General features: G+C 36.5%; 2 protein-coding genes and 1 long non-coding RNA gene across 4 annotated transcripts in view; all 3 read right to left on the reverse strand.

The window, feature by feature from the left end:
* The window catches only part of pparg (peroxisome proliferator-activated receptor gamma), a 39,746-nt gene extending 36,189 nt beyond the window's left edge, over positions 1 to 3,557 (reverse strand). Inside the window, exon 1 of one of the 2 annotated variants that reach the window (XM_055026975.1) lies at positions 3,247 to 3,557. Coding sequence is in view for 1 of the 2 variants with exons in the window: in XM_055026974.1 (XP_054882949.1) it covers positions 2,702 to 2,756 (55 nt within the window). In the remaining variant the exon portion in view is untranslated. Of the gene's footprint in view, positions 1 to 2,701; positions 2,788 to 3,246 lie in introns of those variants that run through there. The other variant, XM_055026974.1, reaches the window with a different exon arrangement.
* Positions 3,558 to 4,480: 923 nt separating this feature from the next.
* On the reverse strand, positions 4,481 to 11,834 carry LOC129358131 (uncharacterized). Its single transcript, XR_008605770.1, has 3 exons — positions 11,613 to 11,834; positions 9,525 to 9,598; positions 4,481 to 4,559 (listed from the first exon to the last, which is right to left on the reverse strand). It is a non-coding gene; the product is annotated as an uncharacterized LOC129358131 (long non-coding RNA).
* A 2,780-nt stretch (positions 11,835 to 14,614) lies between these two features.
* Positions 14,615 to 20,312, reverse strand: part of syn2b (synapsin IIb) — a 70,999-nt gene continuing 65,301 nt past the window's right edge. The window contains exons 12-13 of the mRNA XM_055027541.1: positions 17,317 to 18,103; positions 14,615 to 17,079 (exon numbers count right to left, since the gene is read on the reverse strand). Coding sequence (XP_054883516.1) covers positions 16,926 to 17,079; positions 17,317 to 18,103 — 941 coding nt within the window. The 3' untranslated portion in view covers positions 14,615 to 16,925. The remainder of the gene's footprint in view (positions 17,080 to 17,316; positions 18,104 to 20,312) is intronic.

The following is a 20,312-nucleotide window of genomic DNA, read 5'->3' on the forward strand; positions in this document are numbered from 1 at the left end:
GAACCTCTCCTGAACATGAGTCACGTCTCAGATGGCAAATGTTGTGATCAAAGCACCGAGTGGAGAGTTGAAATATACTCTGATGTTGCTTTATTAAGAGAAAACAAAACCCTTTGAGCACAAGCAGTCTGCACCGCTCCTGAGTCAAAGTATCAAAAACACATTTGCATAGACTAAGCTAAGGACATTGGTTCAGCTTGTACACATCCCAGTTGAAATAATGCAAAACAAGACAACCGTTTAAAAATGACAACTTTTATAAAATTAATATAGTTACTACATACATCCGCAACAAATCTTGATTCCACAGCAGAGAGGAGGATATTGGGTGATATGCAGGAATGAAAGATTAACTATACAGCTTGAATTTTCTGTTTACAAACAACATTTTGGGTTCCAAAACATTGTTTGATGTCAATAGAAATCTCATTTTGAGGCCAAAATGTTGCAGTGTGTATGCAACAGATGTTGAAACGATTGGCCTTGAAGTTAATAATTACACTTATTTAAAACAAGAAAAACAATGATGACCTTAAGGCTAAACTGTTTAAAGCATCACTGTTATCTCATAAAATGTAATTGAACTTGTTTTTTATTGTATTGTTATTAAAAATATTGCGATTAATTTAATTAATTTGTTGATAGTGTGGACAAATCAGTCGCAAATTTGTGGGCTGATTGGGAGCGTGCTGTTGGTTTTTATCTGGATGTTTTTTGCAGAAGTCGATGTTTAGACTGCATTTTTTTCACCTCTTATCAAATGCAAGATTTATGCCACTTCCTACGAATCACTAAAATAATATATTTTCCCACCAACACAGAATGCCAACATGACCTCACCTACCTCAACAGAGATTTAATCTGTCTGACAATTTGTTACCCATAAAGATGAAAAATCGCCTTTAAGCACGTGATGCAGACAACAAAAACAATATACGCCGTCTTAAGGCACTCCTTCATTTATGACAACAGAACAAAGTCCAAATCTCTCTTTGTCGTTCACATACGCGGCCGCTTACGCCCACATGTACACACCTCCCAGCTTACAGAATGGTATAATAAATGAGGCCATGGTGTTGCTTCAGCACCTGCGTCCAACCTGTAGTTCAGACTCATAATCTTTGCCCATGCAAAGATTATGAGTGAAGCTAGCCTGAGATAAAGTTCTTGGAGGAGCAGATTAAAGTTGTGTGAGATTTCTGGCACATCTGGAGCTGTAGCTGCACTTCCAGACTTTGCACACAAAACTTCTGATATTTCTTTCAAAAAAATTTAAAATGCTTGCAAAACAATTTGTTAGCAAACTTATATGAAAGCTAAGCAAAAATGTCAATTTAATGAAATGTTCTACAGAAGCAAGGAAGTGGAACTTCTCCAATTTTTCAACCACAGGTTTATCATGGGTTTTCTCTTCTCAACCTATTACATTAGTAATGACATCTTAACCTCTGATGAACTTCTGTTAGGACAGCATCGTTTCATTACTGGGATTTTTATCTGCGAAAACCTGATTTGGCTATAAATGTGATCTTCATTTCCAGAGTATCAAAATGCAACAATGTCTACCTTATACATTTAGCAGCTATTGTATATCTGATTGCTACTATTCATGCTGCACTGGAAAACTGTGAATAATTTATCGTAAATATATCTTTATATACATATTACGGTGTGAAAAATGCCAATTATTAAACATTGCACTTGCTTGCTGGAAATCCATAAAAAGGCAATATAACTTCACAGGAAATACACAAGAACTAGTCTTTAATTCTTCAAATACAGAGGATAAAGTAGATTGATCACATTTCTATTACATCATTATGTTTACTTATTAAACAGGAATATTTTGCTCCAAATTTAGAAATTATGCTTTTCATTTTAGTTTACATGGAAATTGTAATAATAATTTAAATATTATTATTGTAACAATATTTATTGTACTTAACAACAGATATATTGTAATTTATAGTCTCTAATTGTCATTTTTTACTGCCATTAGATATGAATAACAATTGGAAAGAAGGGAAAAGTTGTTTGGAATTTTAATGGGATTTCTTAACAAATGAGATAAATATTAAATAGTTAGATGCACCAACGAATTGGCCAGATATTGAAATTGGCTAATTTTATCAAGATAATAATAATCTGTTCTGTGATTAGGCAGTCAATTGTTGAAATACTTTATGTGTCATTTCTTCATATTCATGAAATGGATCAATACAAAAAATATCACAATATTCAGCCTCTGCACCCAACAGCAAATACTTATGTTAACTTTTGTTTTTAAGTGATTAAGAAATCTAGATAATAAATAATCAATATAGATATAGAGGTGTTGCTTGGGGTAATTTTATGATTTTTTTACGTCGTACAATTTAATAAGGCTCTCAGAAACAAGATATATAAAAATAAATCAGGCCTTCGGCTGAGCAGAAAATGGTTTCAGCTGAGAATAAAATTGAACAGAGTACTGTGAGATAAGAGGTGTGCATTTAACAGTTAACAACATCTGGTGAGTACTAATCCCCCAGGATAAAAAAAAGGAAAAAAAAAAGAAAAACATCCGTGGCTGACTCTGATCCTTATTGCTGAGTCACAGCTGTCATATTTGCGGTTGGTCAGATAGCAGAAGTCCCTGAATGTCGATCATGCTACACAAATTCCTCATGTGACAGAATAACCAAATATTAACTGCACTCACCTGAGGAGAAGTTGTGACCACTTAGATGGTTAAAATCTCTGCCTGGAGTTTGCATGTCAAACTCAGACTCGCACTGTGGCCAAGAGATACACTCTGGACCGACACCTGAGTGTGTGCCAGTTGTCAGTGCTTTAGCCGCACCTCCTTACTATCACCACCCCCAATTTGCACGCCGCTACGAGGCTTGTTACGCTGCAAAAAGTGTCCACCCTCCCCTCTTAACTGCACCAGGTCAGTCTAATTAATGTCAATAAGTGGTTTATTATACAGAAGCGTACAACAAAAAGAGATTCAGTGTTAAATTGTTCCTAACATTTTTTATTCCTCCAGAGTAATCTAAAATAATGACTATTCTGTTTGTTAAATGACGCGAGAAAATAATTGTATCAAACATTACACTTCAGAGCATGATACTCTTTAAAGCTATGACGCAGACATTATGAATACAGCTGACTTTTTCAGATGGTTTTTGCGTTTTATCACCTAGTGCGCAGCCACAACACTCACAGCCCAGCATGCCCTGAACCGAGCCGAGGGTGACTGACCTGATCAGTGCGCTGAACCGCAGAGGAGACAACCGGCTCGCTCTTGCTGAAGCTGAATCGGGGTTTTCCTCGGACTTACAGCTTTAAAACTCAGGAGCCCAGGATCGGACAGAAGCACAGAAGCGCGGCGGCGCACAAGGTGGTCTGGACTGCTTGCCTATCTGCTCATGCTGCTGCGGTCGGTGTGCGCCTTCCTCTCTCTCTCTCTCTCTCCTCCCTCCGATCAGAGCAGTCTGATGGGATCCAGAGGACACAAGCATGCAGAGGCATCGAGTTTCCCTCCACAACTCCGATTTATTTAACCAACCGCTTAAACGGATGTTGTCAACTTAAACTGGTAAAGTAGAGACCAATTTACGGAGTTGTTTTTCTGTTTTATATAAGGCTGCTAATTTTGTAGAAAGTAAAATAGGCTACTTTGCACAATGTCATTTCACAGTTGGATGTTTAATTACGTTTTTTTTTAACTGTAATTGACAATTTTCTTCATGAAACTTTGTATAGTTACACTTGCTGTTAAAACTAAGTTGTCTACCTTGATAGATGTTTTTTTTTAAACATCAGTGGGCTTACAACAGTTCATGTATTCATTTTATTGTTGAGTGGGACAAAGTTTAAATTCTCAAGTTGTGGGTTCAATGTGAAAAACAACCTACAGAATTGACATCAAAAAATTGAGGTAACAATCTGCACTTCATTCAGTTGGCTACATGCAGCCTAACATATCAGGCTACATGTTACATATTAGTAAAGAGTATCAGCAGCTGTGAAACAGCAAAAATAAATTTGGTAAAATCTACAAAACATTTCTGGATACATTTCAACACTAATTAGCGTGCAAAATTATTTGAGTAATAATGCTTATTTTTTTGTTGTTTATCTATTTACTAATTATACCCAGTACATCATACTAATACTAAAAGTTCCACAGAAATGCATTTCAGACAACAACAGTTCAGATCGACCTTTATTTAATGAACCTCATGGTCAACAACCAAACAGCGGACTTGTCATACATCCTCAATTTCAAGCAGCTTGAAATGTGGCACATTTTAGCTGCCAATATAGTTGTGAAAATATATATATATATATATTGTATATATATCTTGAATAGCTTCTTCACGCTGCTTCTTGGCAGGGTTGCACAATCACTGGCAATCAAAAATCTAAGTTGTCGGGTGCATTATGTTTTGGTTCGGATTCCACACAGGCCTCATTTTCCGTCGATCACAGCCGATAATTCTGCATACGTCCACCTTGGTTGCAGGTTTATGAATCTGAAGCATCTTCATGGTGTGGTCCATGTGGTCCTCCTGTTCGTCCGTTATGTTAAGGGTGGAAGAAAACAAAAAGCAGGGATTCTTTTAAATACACCTCTCTGTTTAATTCAGTTTTATTGGTAAACTGAAGCTGAGTTTAGTGTGGAAGAGGCGAGGAAATTTTAAATGAGAGGACAAAAAAAGAGGGAAGACATCATACGAATATCTTGTTCATCAGTCATTTAACAGCATATCTGGATGTCATGGAAGATTTCTTGCTTGTCCCCAATGAGGTTGTGACGACAAACCCATTCCTTTTTTGTCCCCCAACTTTCTGGGATACACAAGTGCAAATTTTGCTTAGAACAAATAGACAAACTGCCCAACAGGTCACACATGTTGAACACATTGCCTCGATTCAAAAAAGTAACTGAGCAGTAACTGAGCAGTTTGTTGGATATATATACTTTATTAAATAATTTTCTAAAAATAGTATTTTGACTTCTAATGGTGTAACGTTACTCTTGTGATTACAACATTACAAGTGTAATTGCACAATCCTAATTTTGCAACTTTACATTTACAGAAGCAGCATTACCTAATATAAGCACAGCCTCTCTCACACACTCTTTGGCTTCATGTCATTACAGAGCATCTTCTTTCAATAAACTAACAACAAACAAAAATACGGTAAATATAAGGAACATGTAATGTCAAAACCGATAATGTTGTTACCATCACATCGTAATAAACAGTTAGGGAGTCAAGACGTTTTGGTGCCAGTAAATACTTGGCACCAAATAATGCAGAACAAGTTCATGCAAACCAACCATGGTGCTACAACACACTTTTGTTGACTGTTTCACATTAAAGTTACATCTACCAACCATCTACCCCCCTTTAAGTCTAATGGTTCAAACAGCAACCCCCCTGAACTTCTCTAAACAAGCAAACACAGTCACAGGTTCAAAATTTCTGCTTCAAATGTATAGATGGTTAATTACATAAAGCACTCTGACAACTCCTGTTAGCCATACCAAGTAAACATTTACAAAACAAATTGTAAATAGCAGTTTTACTTACATTCAATATGGCGGCTCCAGAGTAAGTGGTAGCAGTTAATGCCATGTGTAGGTACTGCTTTGAGGGCCAAATGTGTATTTTCTGACCCAGAATATTTGGGTAAGTTTTATATTTCCTTTCTTACAGTGTTAGAGCGTTAATAAAAAAGTCCTCCGGAGTTGCAGTTCCATGTGTTCAAGGGTTTTGAAATTCATTTTTGGCTGTCATATGAATAAACTTTTGCCATAATCAGTAAAAATATTATATCTTTAACATGCTGTTCCACACATATACTTTTAGCAAAAAAGTATTTCAAAGTAAAAAGAAAAATATATTGTATTTAGCTGTGATGGACTGGCGACCTGTCCAGGGTGAACTCTGCCTGTCGTGCAATGACAGCCGGAGATACGCACCAGCACACCTCCTGACCCCAATGGAATCAGGGGGTAAGAAAATGGATGGATGGATGAACATTGTGCTTAGTCCCCAGAACCAGAACCAAGAGAGGAGAAGCAGCTTTCAGCATCTATGCACCAAAACTTTGGAACAAACTTCCAGACAACTGTAAAACAGCGGAAACCTGACTGCTTTTAAATCGCAATTAAAAACACACCTGTTTAGAATTGTTTTTGAAATGTAATATGTAACAATGTATTGTCTATTATATGTTGCATGATTTTGTGTTCTTGTGTTTATGATGTAAAGTACTTTGAAATGCCTTGCTGAAATGTGCTATACAAATAAAATTTGATTGATTGATTGATTGATTAGTTTGAGTTGCTCCTTTAGTCACTCCCTAATTCAAATTTTGATTTCAGAGTTAATTTGAACACAGCAAATGGAGCCATCAGCATTTGATTTTGGATAACTATGGCAGCTCCAATTTCTGCAGGGAGTTTTCCTTCAGCTTGAGTAGTTTTTATTCAAGTCAGTTCGCTCATCAGAGTTAATTCTTTCATATTTATTATTCCGTTAATAATTTTGCCACATTTTCTACCGAGCACCAATAAGCAGAAGTAATTGTACCACAGTTTGAGGACCATAGTGTCAGACTGTGTGGACAGTACAGACAAACAGAAATATAGATCATGTGTAACATTAAACAAATTTAATTTCTAACCCACTAGTCTACTATGAGACTAAGAAGAACACTCTCTATTCTCACTGCCACCTTGTACATGTAACAAAAACTTTATTTAAATTTATCCTTTACTGCAGTTGTCAAGTCTTATACTAAAATATTGTATAAACAATTCTTTAATTTGTCTATTCATTTGGGAAAATAACCCACATTAAGAAATTCAGTTTCTTTTTTTGTTTCCTTTTTGCAGTTCAGCAAAAGCTGTAATAGTTAATGCAGAATAAATGGAACTGAAGTGTAACACTTTACCTGTTCAGATAACCTGAATGGTGATGAAATTTCAAAATGACCTTTTGTTTCTCTAAATAAGATACTCCACAGAGACCACATCTCATATTTCACTCACCGACATGGAAAAAATCAATGAACCTGAGTCAACTAGGTTTGTGTTAATCTGCACACATATATCGGGAAATGTCTCCATCATTCAGTTCCCTCCTACAAATCTGCACATACTTGTAGCATTATGCATTTTTAAAAGGAGGGCCAAGAAATTCTTCTGCTTTTTGTAACTTATTATATGTAAACTTTAGCTATTTATTCTTTGTCTTGTTTACACAAACATGATTAAAAACAAATATTTATTTATGTATTGAATCTGTTAACTGCCAACACCTGGCACTTTGTGCTGAGTTATTCGTTCTAACGCAGGGATACATAATCAACTTTTGACTATAAATAAAGGGATATTTTACTTTTTTAAGGAATCTATACTAGATTTCATAATTTTTTACTTCTAAACTTCTAAAATTGTTAAATCTTAACAAATGTATTGGTTGTTTAAAGAATCCTACCATTAGGTTTGTGAATCATTAAGTATCAAAATATGCTTTTTTGAGCTTTGAGACCATATAATCCCACAAGGTTTTGACTTTTGTTTGTTTTAAACAAAAAAATAAGTCACACGCTGTGTTTCTAAAAGTCTGTAATCCTTGTAGAACAAACTAGTCCCATTTCTTTTATTTATTTTGGACCAAAGTTAACCGAAGTCCAGATTCCTTATAAGGAGTGGAGTTCTTCATTAAAGTGCTGAGTCAGAAGCTGTAAATCAGATCCTATCTTCAGCGCCATAATGTAACAAAGGTGAACGTAAATATGCAGCTAAAGAAAAGATAACCTGGATAACATGCAGGTGAATTTTATCAGAAAAATGTCATAGAATGACTTTATTGATGTAAATTGAACATAAGGTTGAACATTCACACCCGTTCTTTTTGCTTCACAAGAGACGAGCTGAGAACAAAAATCAGATATTGAATAGCATGCTGCCAGAGGGCTAAAACGCTAAAAGCACCGACATGTAGTGAAAATATTCAAACATCTAAACAGAAGACAGCAAAGGCAGGAAAACAATAAACCGTTTTATTGGATGTATTTTGGACAAGTTAAGGCTCCACTCGTGCTAATACCATTAAAAATGAATACAGACTAAACTCACTCTTTAAGTCAGCAGTTCCGTCTTACTGTACCTTTTGTTGATTGATATGAATTAGTTATATTAACTATATAAAGGAGATGACAGACTATAGATACTTTTATACAACTAATACACATTTGAATATTTGTTATCCTCCCAACCTAATAGATTAAGCTATTAGGTTGTATGGCAGTAACAACATCATACGTTCTGACTTCTGCCAATATTTGGTGCTTTGTTCATACAGGAATTTATGGTTTTTCATAGTTGTATTGGTTTGTGATTAAGTTGTTAAACAGCAGCTGATATGTGACATGGCCATGTTAAAACATTTAAAATGTTGAATTTGTATCTTTTACATACCCTTTATAACTCTGATTTAAAAGTTTTTTTTTAGAATCTATTAAGATCGCAAGGCATTTATGTTCTGTTCTAACTTCACAGTGTCTGTTTGATCTAGAGAAGAAACATGTGACCTGTTTTGGTTGCATTGGGTTTTAGGCAGCATTGATTTACCTATCCTGAGACTTAAGCCATAGTTTATGGTAGATATTCAGTAAATTGTGTTGTTACCATGGGTAGGCCTATTATCTGCATGCATTTCAGTGTTGGTATTTTTGACATACTGACAGAAGATCATTTATGTAAAGAGGAAAAAAGTAATGGCCTTAAAATATGTCCCTTAAATAGATTGTGGGGTTGTCACTATCTTAGTTAATAGCTAATTGTGACTGAATTGGTTATCATGGTCAAATCAAAGACTTTATCTTGTGAGAAATATGTCAGCAAGCGCCAAAAGACTTCTGCTCAATGGACTTGTTATAAATGCTATAGCAGATACATAATGACCTTGAACAAAGTCATTATGAATTCAAATGACCTTGTAATTCATTTAGGGCATTCATTTAGAAAAAAAGCAAAAAAAAAAACAACAACAAAAACTGGGCTGTTTTGAGTTGAACCACAAGTTGATATGTTTGGCTTGCTTGCTGAAATAGATCTGCTGTCATGAATGATCTTCTGGACATGCATCTTCAGATGTGACAGCTGTTTCCTAAACTGTCATTTTGCATCCTCCTTTATCGCTTTATACTGTCTTTCATTTGACGGACTTAAATTAACCTCCAGCAGAGCTCGCTTACTCATTTCTATCCCCTAACCAGACTCTGCTGAAGGCAGTGGGTGTTTTTGTACTCACATTTTGTTTTCTGCTTACCTATTTTTGAATCACATCTTGCACAAAACTTTTTTAATCAGTGGAAACTTCTCAGTGAGAGCAGCAGTTTGTCATTAGACTACAAGATTTACCCAGGAGGAGTTTTTTTTTTATTCATCCAACTGCTTGTTCAACACATTTTAAAACTCTTCACATAAAATGTGGCATCATGATTATACTTACAAAAGGGAAGACGAGGTTGTAGATTCTGGTTAGATTTGGTTTTAAACTTCCTGTGGTACAGCAGCACACAACAACTGCAAAAAGCAACGAAGCAGCACTGTAAAAAGCAGGTCTCTCAAACCAGTAAGTTCAAAACCCCGTAAAACATGTCAACAAGTATTTGCTCCCCACACATTTTTTCTTAAAAAAGGTCACATAGACTATAAATGATTCAGAATATAAAACAAATTGTTGTATCATACAATTGTAACACGGGTTAAAATGTTTAAATGTTAATTTCTTTTATTACAGGGAAAACAACTTCCAAAAGAAGCTGGGCCTTTGTGATAAAGTATTTACCTTTGAAACTTAAACCTGGCTGTCCAAGCGTTAGCAGCAACAGCTGCAAACAAGTGTTCTTGATCGCTGACTAGAGGTTCTTATTTTACACACATAATTTCTGTCCCACCAGTGGCCTTCATTGACAATAGCCTGACAGGAAACAAGCAAGTAGAAACACAAAGTAGAGTCTGAAGAACTGGAATCAAATCCCAAGTCCAACAGTCTTAGGGAGCCTACTTCAATCCTGCATCATATTACTTCGCTATACAGATATTTGGGCCCACTCTTCTTTGCAGAATTGTTTCAAATAAGCCACAATGGAGTATCTACAACCATAAATTTACTCTTTAATGTAATCTCAATCACATTTAAGTCTTTGACTACGCTGCTTCTAAACTTTCCTTTTTTAAACACCTTCCAAAAAGTTCTGCAATAAATAAATAAATAAATAAAACATAAATCCAAAGGATTTGGAAATTGGCAAGTGTAAGTTGGACCAACTTCTCCTACTTTGTGTTGTCAGGCAGGTTCTGTTTAAGTAATATTATTTAATTAATTTTCACTGGTGTTTTTAGTGTAGTGACCTGAAACTTTTAAATGTTGAAAGGAATAACATTTATTCCCAGCTTAGCATGGTGACAATGCATACTTATTGTTTTGCAGAATTCACAACCAAAGGAAGAAGTAACAATTAAATGTCATTAATGTAAAATGCAGGATGTTAATGTAACTTTAATTGTTAAGTTTGGTCTATTGCACCCAAAAAGATGAACTGTTACATGAAGTTGGAGGACTTTTTACATGTATATCAACTTAATATTAAGCTACTTTGCTGAATCTGCTGCAAAACTAAACTTGAATTTAAGGCTGTAGAGTTTCACATTTCTCAGGAGAAACTAAACTTAAATCTCCTAATTGAGTGTTTCAGCCTGTTTAAAGTTGTCATTAAATGTAATTTGAGAATTGATTGAAAACAGAGAAGTACAAATGTAAGTTCTATTTTCCACTTTGTTGAACTCAGCTTGATTTTACTTTTATTTATTCCTTCTTAATTTCTTTAGACAATCGCCCATATTTGCTTACGCATTGTCTTTCTTTTTCCCACATAGTTTTTAAAGTCCTGCCCACGCAACATTTCTCTATGCTGACTAAAAGAAGGAAATACAATCACACTCTTGAGAGTTTTGCTGGTCACAAGCAAGGCTTAGCAATACTTTCTCCTTGTTTAAACATTTAAGTCTCAGAAGACCACAACTCTGGTATCTGACGCCATTCATCAACAAAATGCCTTTGTATGTCCACAGGATCATCCTATGCTGTCATTACACTGTAATTACTATGACATGGTAAAACCTGTAAATCATTATGCTTGGGAATTAAGTAAGCTCCTCAGGTTCCCTATAAATGTGTTAAGTTGTAAACAAAATAGTTTAATACTTTATGAATCCCAAAGGATGTTACTGTAACTCCTGTCATCCATCTTCAAAGAGTTGTAGATGCTGACGGCTGAGGGCAGGAAAGATCTGTTGAAGCTATTCTGAAGAATAACTGAAGACACTGTTGTTGTAAAACTTTCTCATGTATAGCATGCTCAGGGTTTTCCATGATCTTTTGATTTTATGAAGAAAATTACTCTGTTGGTTCCAAAGGAGTCTCCAGAACAGAATCAATCTTCTTCATCAGGCTCTTGAGCTTTTTTTAGTCATTGATTCAGAATTGATCTCTTTCTCCACAACAACCTTTTAGAAGACATACAGAAGTACAAACCTTGAAGGAAATACTGGTTTCCACAGTATTTAAGTCTGCGGTATCCATTCTTTTAGATGGCTTCACTATTGCGACTTCAGTTCAGTCTGTTGTCCAGATGACTCAATGCCGAGGTATTTATACTACTCTACTACATCCATTGTGATCTATTTGTGAGATAGTCATTGATACAGGATCCAGGTGAATGTTGTCTCTTGAGATTCTGACAAAGCAAATCAGACAAAGTTGTAATAAATGCACTAGAGAAATCAAATAACACAATCCTCACAGTGCTTCCTGATTTGCTCTGACGAAAGTGGGTTTGCTGAAGCAGGTGTATGATGCCATGTTCAACTCCAACTCCACAGCAATACGCAAACTGCACAAGGTCCTGATATGTGGTTGTTTGCTTACACAGGTCTACAGGAGTCTTTCCATGACCTTTGGCATTGTCGTTGATGACTGATGGGTGGGTCTTTTTTGGTACCAGAACAAGGCACTAAGTTTTCCACGACAACAGAACCTTCTCTTGGATCAAACCAAGGTTGAAGAGGTGTTATAACAATGTTCCAGTTCAGTCTCTAAAATGCCTCTTAACTTGACTTCTAAATGCAGAAAAGTGGGAAGGAAAGAGAACAGCAGCATCTCCTGATTTGGTTGAACACAAACTTATAGAAGCAGATGAACCAATGACTCAGAACTTTTCTTTGACCTACAGAAAAGCTATGGGTCAAAGGAAGGTGGGATGTCTGTCTGGGAGCAGAAGAGGATGATGATGAACTTGTTCCAGAATTGAACACGTTGAAGAATGTGTTCATCTCAGTGAACTGTCCAGAGTTATATCTATCTGATCCCCCTTTTGCTTGAAGCCTGTGAACTTCCCTGACCACACATTGTTCCTCTGTACTTTGCTGTTCAGCTCCTTCTTATAGTCCACTTTGGTATCTCTAATTCTATATATTTCTTAATTCCCTGTCTCCCTTCCCTTTTGCTCACTGGAGATTTGGGGTTTGTTATTGGGGAAGCATCTCACTGTGTTGATGGGGACAGTGTTGTCCTCACCAAAGTTTTTATAGTCAGTCATGCAGTCAGCTATGGCCTTTATTTCCTTTCCATGTGGCTGGCATAAAACATTTCAGTCCCTGGCCTCAAACAGCCCGACAAAGCTTCTTTAGCTTCCAATTTCTTACAGTTCTCTTACAAGTTCCCTTCTAATGAATGGATTTATATTCTGAGAACAGAAAAATAAGATTATCTGATCTTGTTTTACAAATGTATGAATCCTTAACATTTGCTGACAAGCTGTTGAGACGTTAGATTTATAGAAGCCCTTTTTTGAAAATCACAAAAGTTACTGTATTAATATCTGCTATTACTTTTGTGTGATGCTTTGCAATATACGATAAATGCATTCTGCCTTGCTTGGATCCAACATCCAGCAGGTCTGGAAACAAAACTGGTTGCCAAGTTTACTTTTGCTGACCTGCATAAAGTGTACCCACGTTCATGTCAGTGTGCGAGTTCACTCAGATGTCCCCATGAACAGGTGACCAAGAATTAAAAATAGTCCATATTTCCTTTGTCTTTAGAGCCCACACAGTGCATAGAGAGTGCACATGAGGTGCACTTCATGAGTTACATTTGTGCGTTTGTGACCTCTGGCATTTTTGCATGCACATTCATCCTAATATGCATTCATGCATGTGTGTCCAAAAGTAACACAGGAACTTTTAGTTGTAAGTGTTTGTCAATGTTCACACACAGTTTTGTTTTTTAAGCAACAGATGAAAGTGCTTTTTCACATGTAAGCAGAGCAACTTAGGTTAACACCTTGAGTTTGTTGGTTGCATACGTGAAAAAAAAAAAAAAATCCTCCCCCACATGCTCACATGCTGTACCTTTTAGACCCACTTTGGTCAAGGACAGGGCCATGATGCAGAAAATAAAGAAGAAACAATCAATATATTAGAGGTTCAATAAAAAAATAAAAAAAACCCTAAAACATAAAATTTTTTATTGCACATGACTGATTTGTCTTTTGTGTTAATTTGAATAAAAGTACATCAATGCATGACAGTGGAAAGTAGATTTGTTGTTTCCCTTTTTCTCAAATTGTTATTATTTTACCCAATTTTTGTACAGAACTGTTTAATGTCTTTGCATGGAGCTGGTCAAATTCAGATACTGTACATTACAAATGCTCCAAATGTTACAATAATTATTTATCGCCATCTGCTGGTGAACTGAAATAAAACAATAGAATATAAAGTAAATTATTTTTGGTTCAATGCACGCCCCTGGTAGATGTGTTATCTATTAGGGGCATGGTAGATAACACATTTTATATATCCATAATATATATATATCTATGACATTAGTTCAGTTAGTACAGACTGCTCATCTGGTGTACATGCGTCTTTTTGACTTCCTAGTTGAAAAAAAAAAAGTAATTCACTGTTGAACTTTTTGGTAGGTAAATCATTTATAAAAAATATCATTTATTTTGTACTTTTTTGCTGTTGTATAAATTATTTAACTCACTGCCAGGACAGCTTGCATTTCAAGTACAAATGTTAGTATGTTCTTAGCCCAAGAAGTAACTTCTAAGAAACCAATTTAGAATCCCAGAACAAAGAATAATGCAATTGATTTCACTTTATATATGTTTATATAAATAAAAACAAAAAAAAAAACTACAACAAATTTCTTCAAGCTTCATATGCATCTCATCTAAATTTAAGTTCTTGAATGATCTTTCTCTATATTAGTAAAAATAAGTTCTTCAATTTGTCTTCATGCAGCTTAATTTAATCTTTAGCTGTTATTACACTATGTCCCATCAAGTCATTTGTCTCTCCCTGCATAAAAATAGGTTTTATAAGTCCAATTATTGAGAACTTAAGTGCTTTATGTGAACATGTCAAGACCTGTCAAGTATATGGGGGATTTTAAGTTCTTGTTGCAAGTGTCAGTTTATCACTGTGCATTTGCTTCTCCACAGACAAAAGTCAGAGGCATCAACGTCAATCTCAGTGAATCAATGCAATGATAGAATCACATCTTTATTGACTTTTGTCTTTACAGAAAAAAAGTAACATCATTTATCACCAGATCATGCAAAGCGATATTGCATTACAAATAAAAACACAATACAAAACAAACAATAAATATCTATATATATACTGTACCATAAATATGGAGCCTTAAATAAATAAATGTTTTACAAAAAATAAACTTCTTGGGGTGACACAAACAAATACAATATGCTAAAAATTTACTTTCAACAGTACTGCAAGAGGATAAGCAGACTGGTTGAAATTATCTGCATTGTATGGGTTGTATTCAGATTGTTCTCTCTTTTTAAACAATGAAGGTTGGAGATGAGCTCCAGGTTGTGTTAAATTCACTCCCAACTACACAAACAAGGTTAGCTACAAACCCAACACAGAACATCATGCTCCTGACGGCAGTTTAAAAGCAACCTGGACCCAGACCACTGAAAGAACTCTTAAAATAACACACAGACAAATCCTTTATATTATTTATATAAGGAGGACAGCGCTCAACAGTCATGTCGAGGTGTTATTGCACTACTGTCTCAACGTCTTTTCAATGAGCGTAATTAACAAATTACAATACTGCTGATAGATCTACACAGAGGTGAAACGAGAAATCACCAGTCACAGCGACAGACATGAGTAACTGTTTGAAATGCATCCATTTAGTCAGCCAGTTACCTGCTCCCACACAGTACGGGTTAGACAAAGCCAGTTGCCTCGGAGTAAATGAATACATTTCAGTTTGTGATTGACCCAGGTCTGCACAGCTAGCGGACATAGCTGCGAATCGAGAACATGTTCACAATAAGGCTACAACATCTAGAAAGAGGATAGAGGCAACAGAGGGCAAAACTCAACACTGATAGAGCTCCCTTCTGATCCAAACGTTAGGTTTTGAGCCACTTTTAGGAGACATGCACGACTAGTGAGCACGGATGAACACACACACATACATATATCCAACTCCCACACAAAAAAGATGTAGTTCAAGGCCTTTTTTTTAGAACAAAAACGGGGAAGTCAAAATGAGCCTGGCAATCAGTAGCCAAGGGCCAGAGACAACACAGCTGGAGATACAGAGGAACAAACCTTTTAAAGATGTTCAAAGTACTATTCTTTTACTCACAAGGTGACAACATTTACAGTAGGGGGAACCATCAAACGTCAGATTAGGTAAAGTTTCTATAAATCTAGTCACTGAATGAAAGAGTTATGTCACTGAAGAAAATTGCAAAATTGCAGCTGGATATTTGTTTTCTTTTACTGGCTTATGTCCCTTTAGTTATATACGTTTAGATTTATATACTTTGTATAAATACTATATGTACAATCCATCTTATATCTTTCATGTTACTTTCTACAAGTCATTTAATGTTCTATGTGAAAATAAATAGATTTTGTCTACTGTAATATATTATGTACAGTGCCTTACAAAAGACTCATATCCCTTAATTACTTACTGATTAAATTTATTTACAATTATATAGACGACGTTTTTTTGTTGTCAGACACGGAATTTAGTAGAGATCAATAATCTGACGCATTTAGATGTATTAACAAAATTTGTCATAATTTGGCATTACTTCAAACATGTTTCAGGTGTGAATCTTTGCATATTTTGAATATGAATCAATAGGTACTAGTGCTATATATGCATCACTATAGCAGTGTAGCAGTTTGAGGTAAACTTGCACATAACTGAGAAATAATAAAAAATGGTTCACAGACTGACTTTTTTTTTTTTTTTGCAAAAGAAGAGGAAATTCTTATTGTGGTGGGGAAGTACAATCTGCCACTTTTACTGTAAGCCACCTAAATAAAATCCAATGAACACTTGACTTCAGAGGTCATCCAATTGGTAAGTGGAAGAATCTGCCAACAAAACAGCCACAGCTCAAATTTTGCTTTTTCCATCTATTTCAAATGACGCATTTCTTAGTGTTTGTCTATCACGTCCATATCCTGAAGTTTGTGGTGTCAATGCAACAGAATGTGAAAAATATCAAGAGATATAAGTATTTTTTGTCAGGCACTGTATCAATGACGTAACTCCTTCAAGACAGTCTTTGAATAAACTTTGTCTCCAATAGGCCTCACTGTTACCTGCACTGGGGAGATAAGAGAGGCGCTGAACAGGAAAAAGGATGTGGGGAATAAAGTACAACTGACACACAAACTTTAATCTCAGACTGGTTCACATTTAATGTCAATCAGGAAATCTGGTCACTGGTTAAAAGGAGGACCAGCATCAACAAGGGCTTGTGTTTGGTTGTGTTTAATCAGAGAAAAGGCTGGCAAAGGACTTTCGAAGGTTGCGAATGGTTTCAGCTTTTGCCTCTTCTTGGCCATCGCCACCGGTGCCTGACACCCCACGGAAGAAAGAGGAGTCGCTAAAGGCGTTGAAGGCATTGGTCAGGGACTGGGACTTACTGGAAGGGAGAAGAATGGAGGGAAGAGGGGAAGGAATTATGGGGTATTATAGGAGCATTAGAGGGAAAGGAAAAGAGGGGTATGTGAACATTAATGAGGGTGTAATGAGGAAGTGAAAACAGAGATGGTAAATCTTTTACTGGAGAATAACAGGTGATTTACTCATCTAGATAAATACTGAGTGTGAAGTTCTTGTTCTTGTATCATCCACAGCATATTGACAATGTGTTTCTTACTTCAGTAGTGGATGGGTCTTTTGTTGGGGCTGATCTTCAACAGGCGCCTGGGGATCACTGGATGCTGCGGGGGCTTCAGCTGGAGTCGGTTCAGGGTTTTGGGATGGAGAGGGTGGCTTGGCCTGAGCTTGAGCCTGGACGTTAGAGGAGGGCTGGTTGGATTTAGCAGGGGACTGGACCTGTGCAGGGTGGGTGGCGTCAGACGCCGAGGTGGGTTCGGGACCTTGGGGTTGAGGGGTGGGCTGGGGTTTGGGCAAAGCCTTTGGAGGAGTGGGAGACTGTGGCTTTGGCTGAAGCTGTGGCTTAGAATTCCTGCGAACAGGAGGGATCGGCTTTGCAGGTGGTGTGGGTTTTGGGGGCAGATCTTTAGGTTTCCCAGGTGATGCCGATGGAGAGCCTTGTGGCTGGGGTTTGGGCTGCTCTGTGGTGGCAGCAGAAGGTTTGGGAGAGGCTGGAGGGGAGCTTGAAGCTGGTGCTGGGGCTTTTGTTGGTGGAGAACCAGGAGCTTTGGCTGCTTTAGCTGGGGATGACGGTGAAGCTTTGGATGGGACTGAGCTGGAAGTTGAATCTTGGGTTGGCTTTGTTACAGAAGGGGCTCTGATCATTGGGGGAGGCCTCGGCACAGGTGGCTTTGTGACAGACGCAGCCTTTTGGACCGGGCTCGGTTTCTGAGCCTGGGGTGGTTTCTGAGTGCCAGCAGGTTTCTGGGTTTGGTCAGGCTTAGGTTCAGACGTTCTTTTTGCTGATTCTGCTGTTACATCCACACTCTGTGACTTCAGTGCCGCACCTAAAGCAATGAGAAATTTAGTAGTTTTATTAAAATACAGGTATGCATTTACACTTGCAGCATGAATGTTAAAGTAATTTGGGCTTTTAATGAGGGTTTAGAACTGTTATTTTTCCATGATTGAATGATCTCAATGATTTCTGCGTTCTACGAATTTTAGAGACTAAAGTTTGGTAAGCAATTTAAATTTTATGATGAATTTTCTCTGATCTCCACTGTGCCAAAATTATACATACGGACTGAAATACTTTTAATTATCTGGTAGTGAGAGGTGAAGATTATTCTATAATATCTTAACTTGACAAGGCAAAAGCCTAATTACTCCCTCATCACAACTCAGTGCAACAGGTCATTTCCCATTGCCTGTCAACTTTGGCCTAGCAAGAACTGGAATGTGTTGAAACATCAGTATCATGAAGAGAGTTTAACCATCAACAGGGTTAATGAAAGACGTTTCTGTGTGGGGAATAAAAAAAACTCTCTAACTCTATTCATATTTTTCTGTAAACCAAAGAAACTCTGAAGTTTTAGAGTCAGATTAGTCCAAGATTGTGAGGCTTTTTAGACATATTGGCTGGAAATATATTTGGAGGAGTCAAACCTTAGAACATTGTAACAGCTCTGAAGCATAGTGGTGGTAGTATCATGCTGAGGGACTGCTGTGAATTTCCAGATTAGTTACTTCATCCTGTTTGAAACTTGGACACAACTGAAGGTTCCAACTGGACAAAAACTCAAAGACATTTTAGATACTGGATTTAGATTCAGTGAAACAAACATTATCAACCTTATCTGAAATTTATCAATAGAGAAACTAAAAGCTTGATTAGTAACAGGACATGTTTAAATGTAACTGAACCTGAAGCTTGACGACAACAAAAGGCAACACTTGAGGGTTCAACTTTGTCAGGGACATTAAGCACAATTTTAGTGTATTATTTGAAGTGTATACATATATTTGCACCTGGTTCAGTAGTTTTTAACCACTGTGGTTGAAAAATAAATGTAAGAATTGTAAAAATTGTGCACCTTTCTTAGAAATTGAAGTTGCATTTGTCATTCTTTCCTGGAAAAATAACACCTAAATAATCAAAGCACAAAATAATTTGACATTAATGCATCTAGTGAGTGTCTGCGTATGTAAATAACTCCTCAATAACAATAAAAAAAATATTACACAGAGAAAAAGAGCAAGTGCCTAAATACAATGAAAAGATTTGCATCAAAACCTCACACCTCTTGTTTCAGCACTGCAGCTCCAAAATCAGGCAGATATAGCACTCACCAAAAATCAAAACACAACATAACATGCTCATTCAAAAACTGGCCCCTCAAATATGCAAAAATCCAGAGCAATGCAAATGTAAACAGAGGAATAGAGCAGCTGCAACCAGCAGAGGGTGGAAGATCAGTAGTTAATCCAACTGCGAGGTAGCACAACATCTACAGTAAAGAACTGCGCAAGTTTTAGTACTTTGCTGAATGAAATCAGCAATTGAATATAATAATAGAATTCAGAGTGATTCAAGCATTAATAGCAAAGCAACAACATCTTAAGAAGTTACACATGCAGAGCAAGGAAGTGACTGGATTGGGATGACGTTTTAGTGACAGATAATTTCCTTTCAGAGATTCAGGATCGAGATTTGATTTCTGAAATGCGTTCAGAATGTTCTAGAAAAAAAACTGTACATTTTCCATCAATGCACTCTTGAAATTATTCTTTTAGATCAGGGGTGTCAAACTCCAGTCCTGGAGGAGCACTGTCCTGCAGTTTTTTGATGTTCCACAGGTACAAAACACAGGAATGAAATGGCTTAATTACCTCCTCCTTGCTAATTACCTATTATTCTATTCACGTGTGGTGCAGCAGAGGCACATCTAAAAGTTGCAGGACACCGGCCCTCAAGAACTGGATGTTAACGCCCCTGTTTTAGATCGATCTTAGTATGTATCCGAAAAGTCTTCCCAGAGAGTCACTGTTGTCAGACAGCTGAACTGCCTTGAGTCTTACATTTGTTCAATGGTTGCTTGTGATTCACGAAGCATAGAAACCAAGGAAAACATATGTACAAACATAATTGTGAAACAAGATACAATAATAATTTTCTTGGATACCAACCATTAGTAAGATTATTTTAGTTTCTGATAAAATAATGCATTACTTTCTAAATTAAATATGAATATTTTAGGTTAAAGGGATTCAGTT

The sequence above is a fragment of the Poeciliopsis prolifica genome, unplaced genomic scaffold (assembly GCF_027474105.1).
Source record: "Poeciliopsis prolifica strain line A6 unplaced genomic scaffold, Auburn_PproV2 SCAFFOLD003, whole genome shotgun sequence".
Taxonomy (NCBI): domain Eukaryota; kingdom Metazoa; phylum Chordata; class Actinopteri; order Cyprinodontiformes; family Poeciliidae; genus Poeciliopsis; species Poeciliopsis prolifica.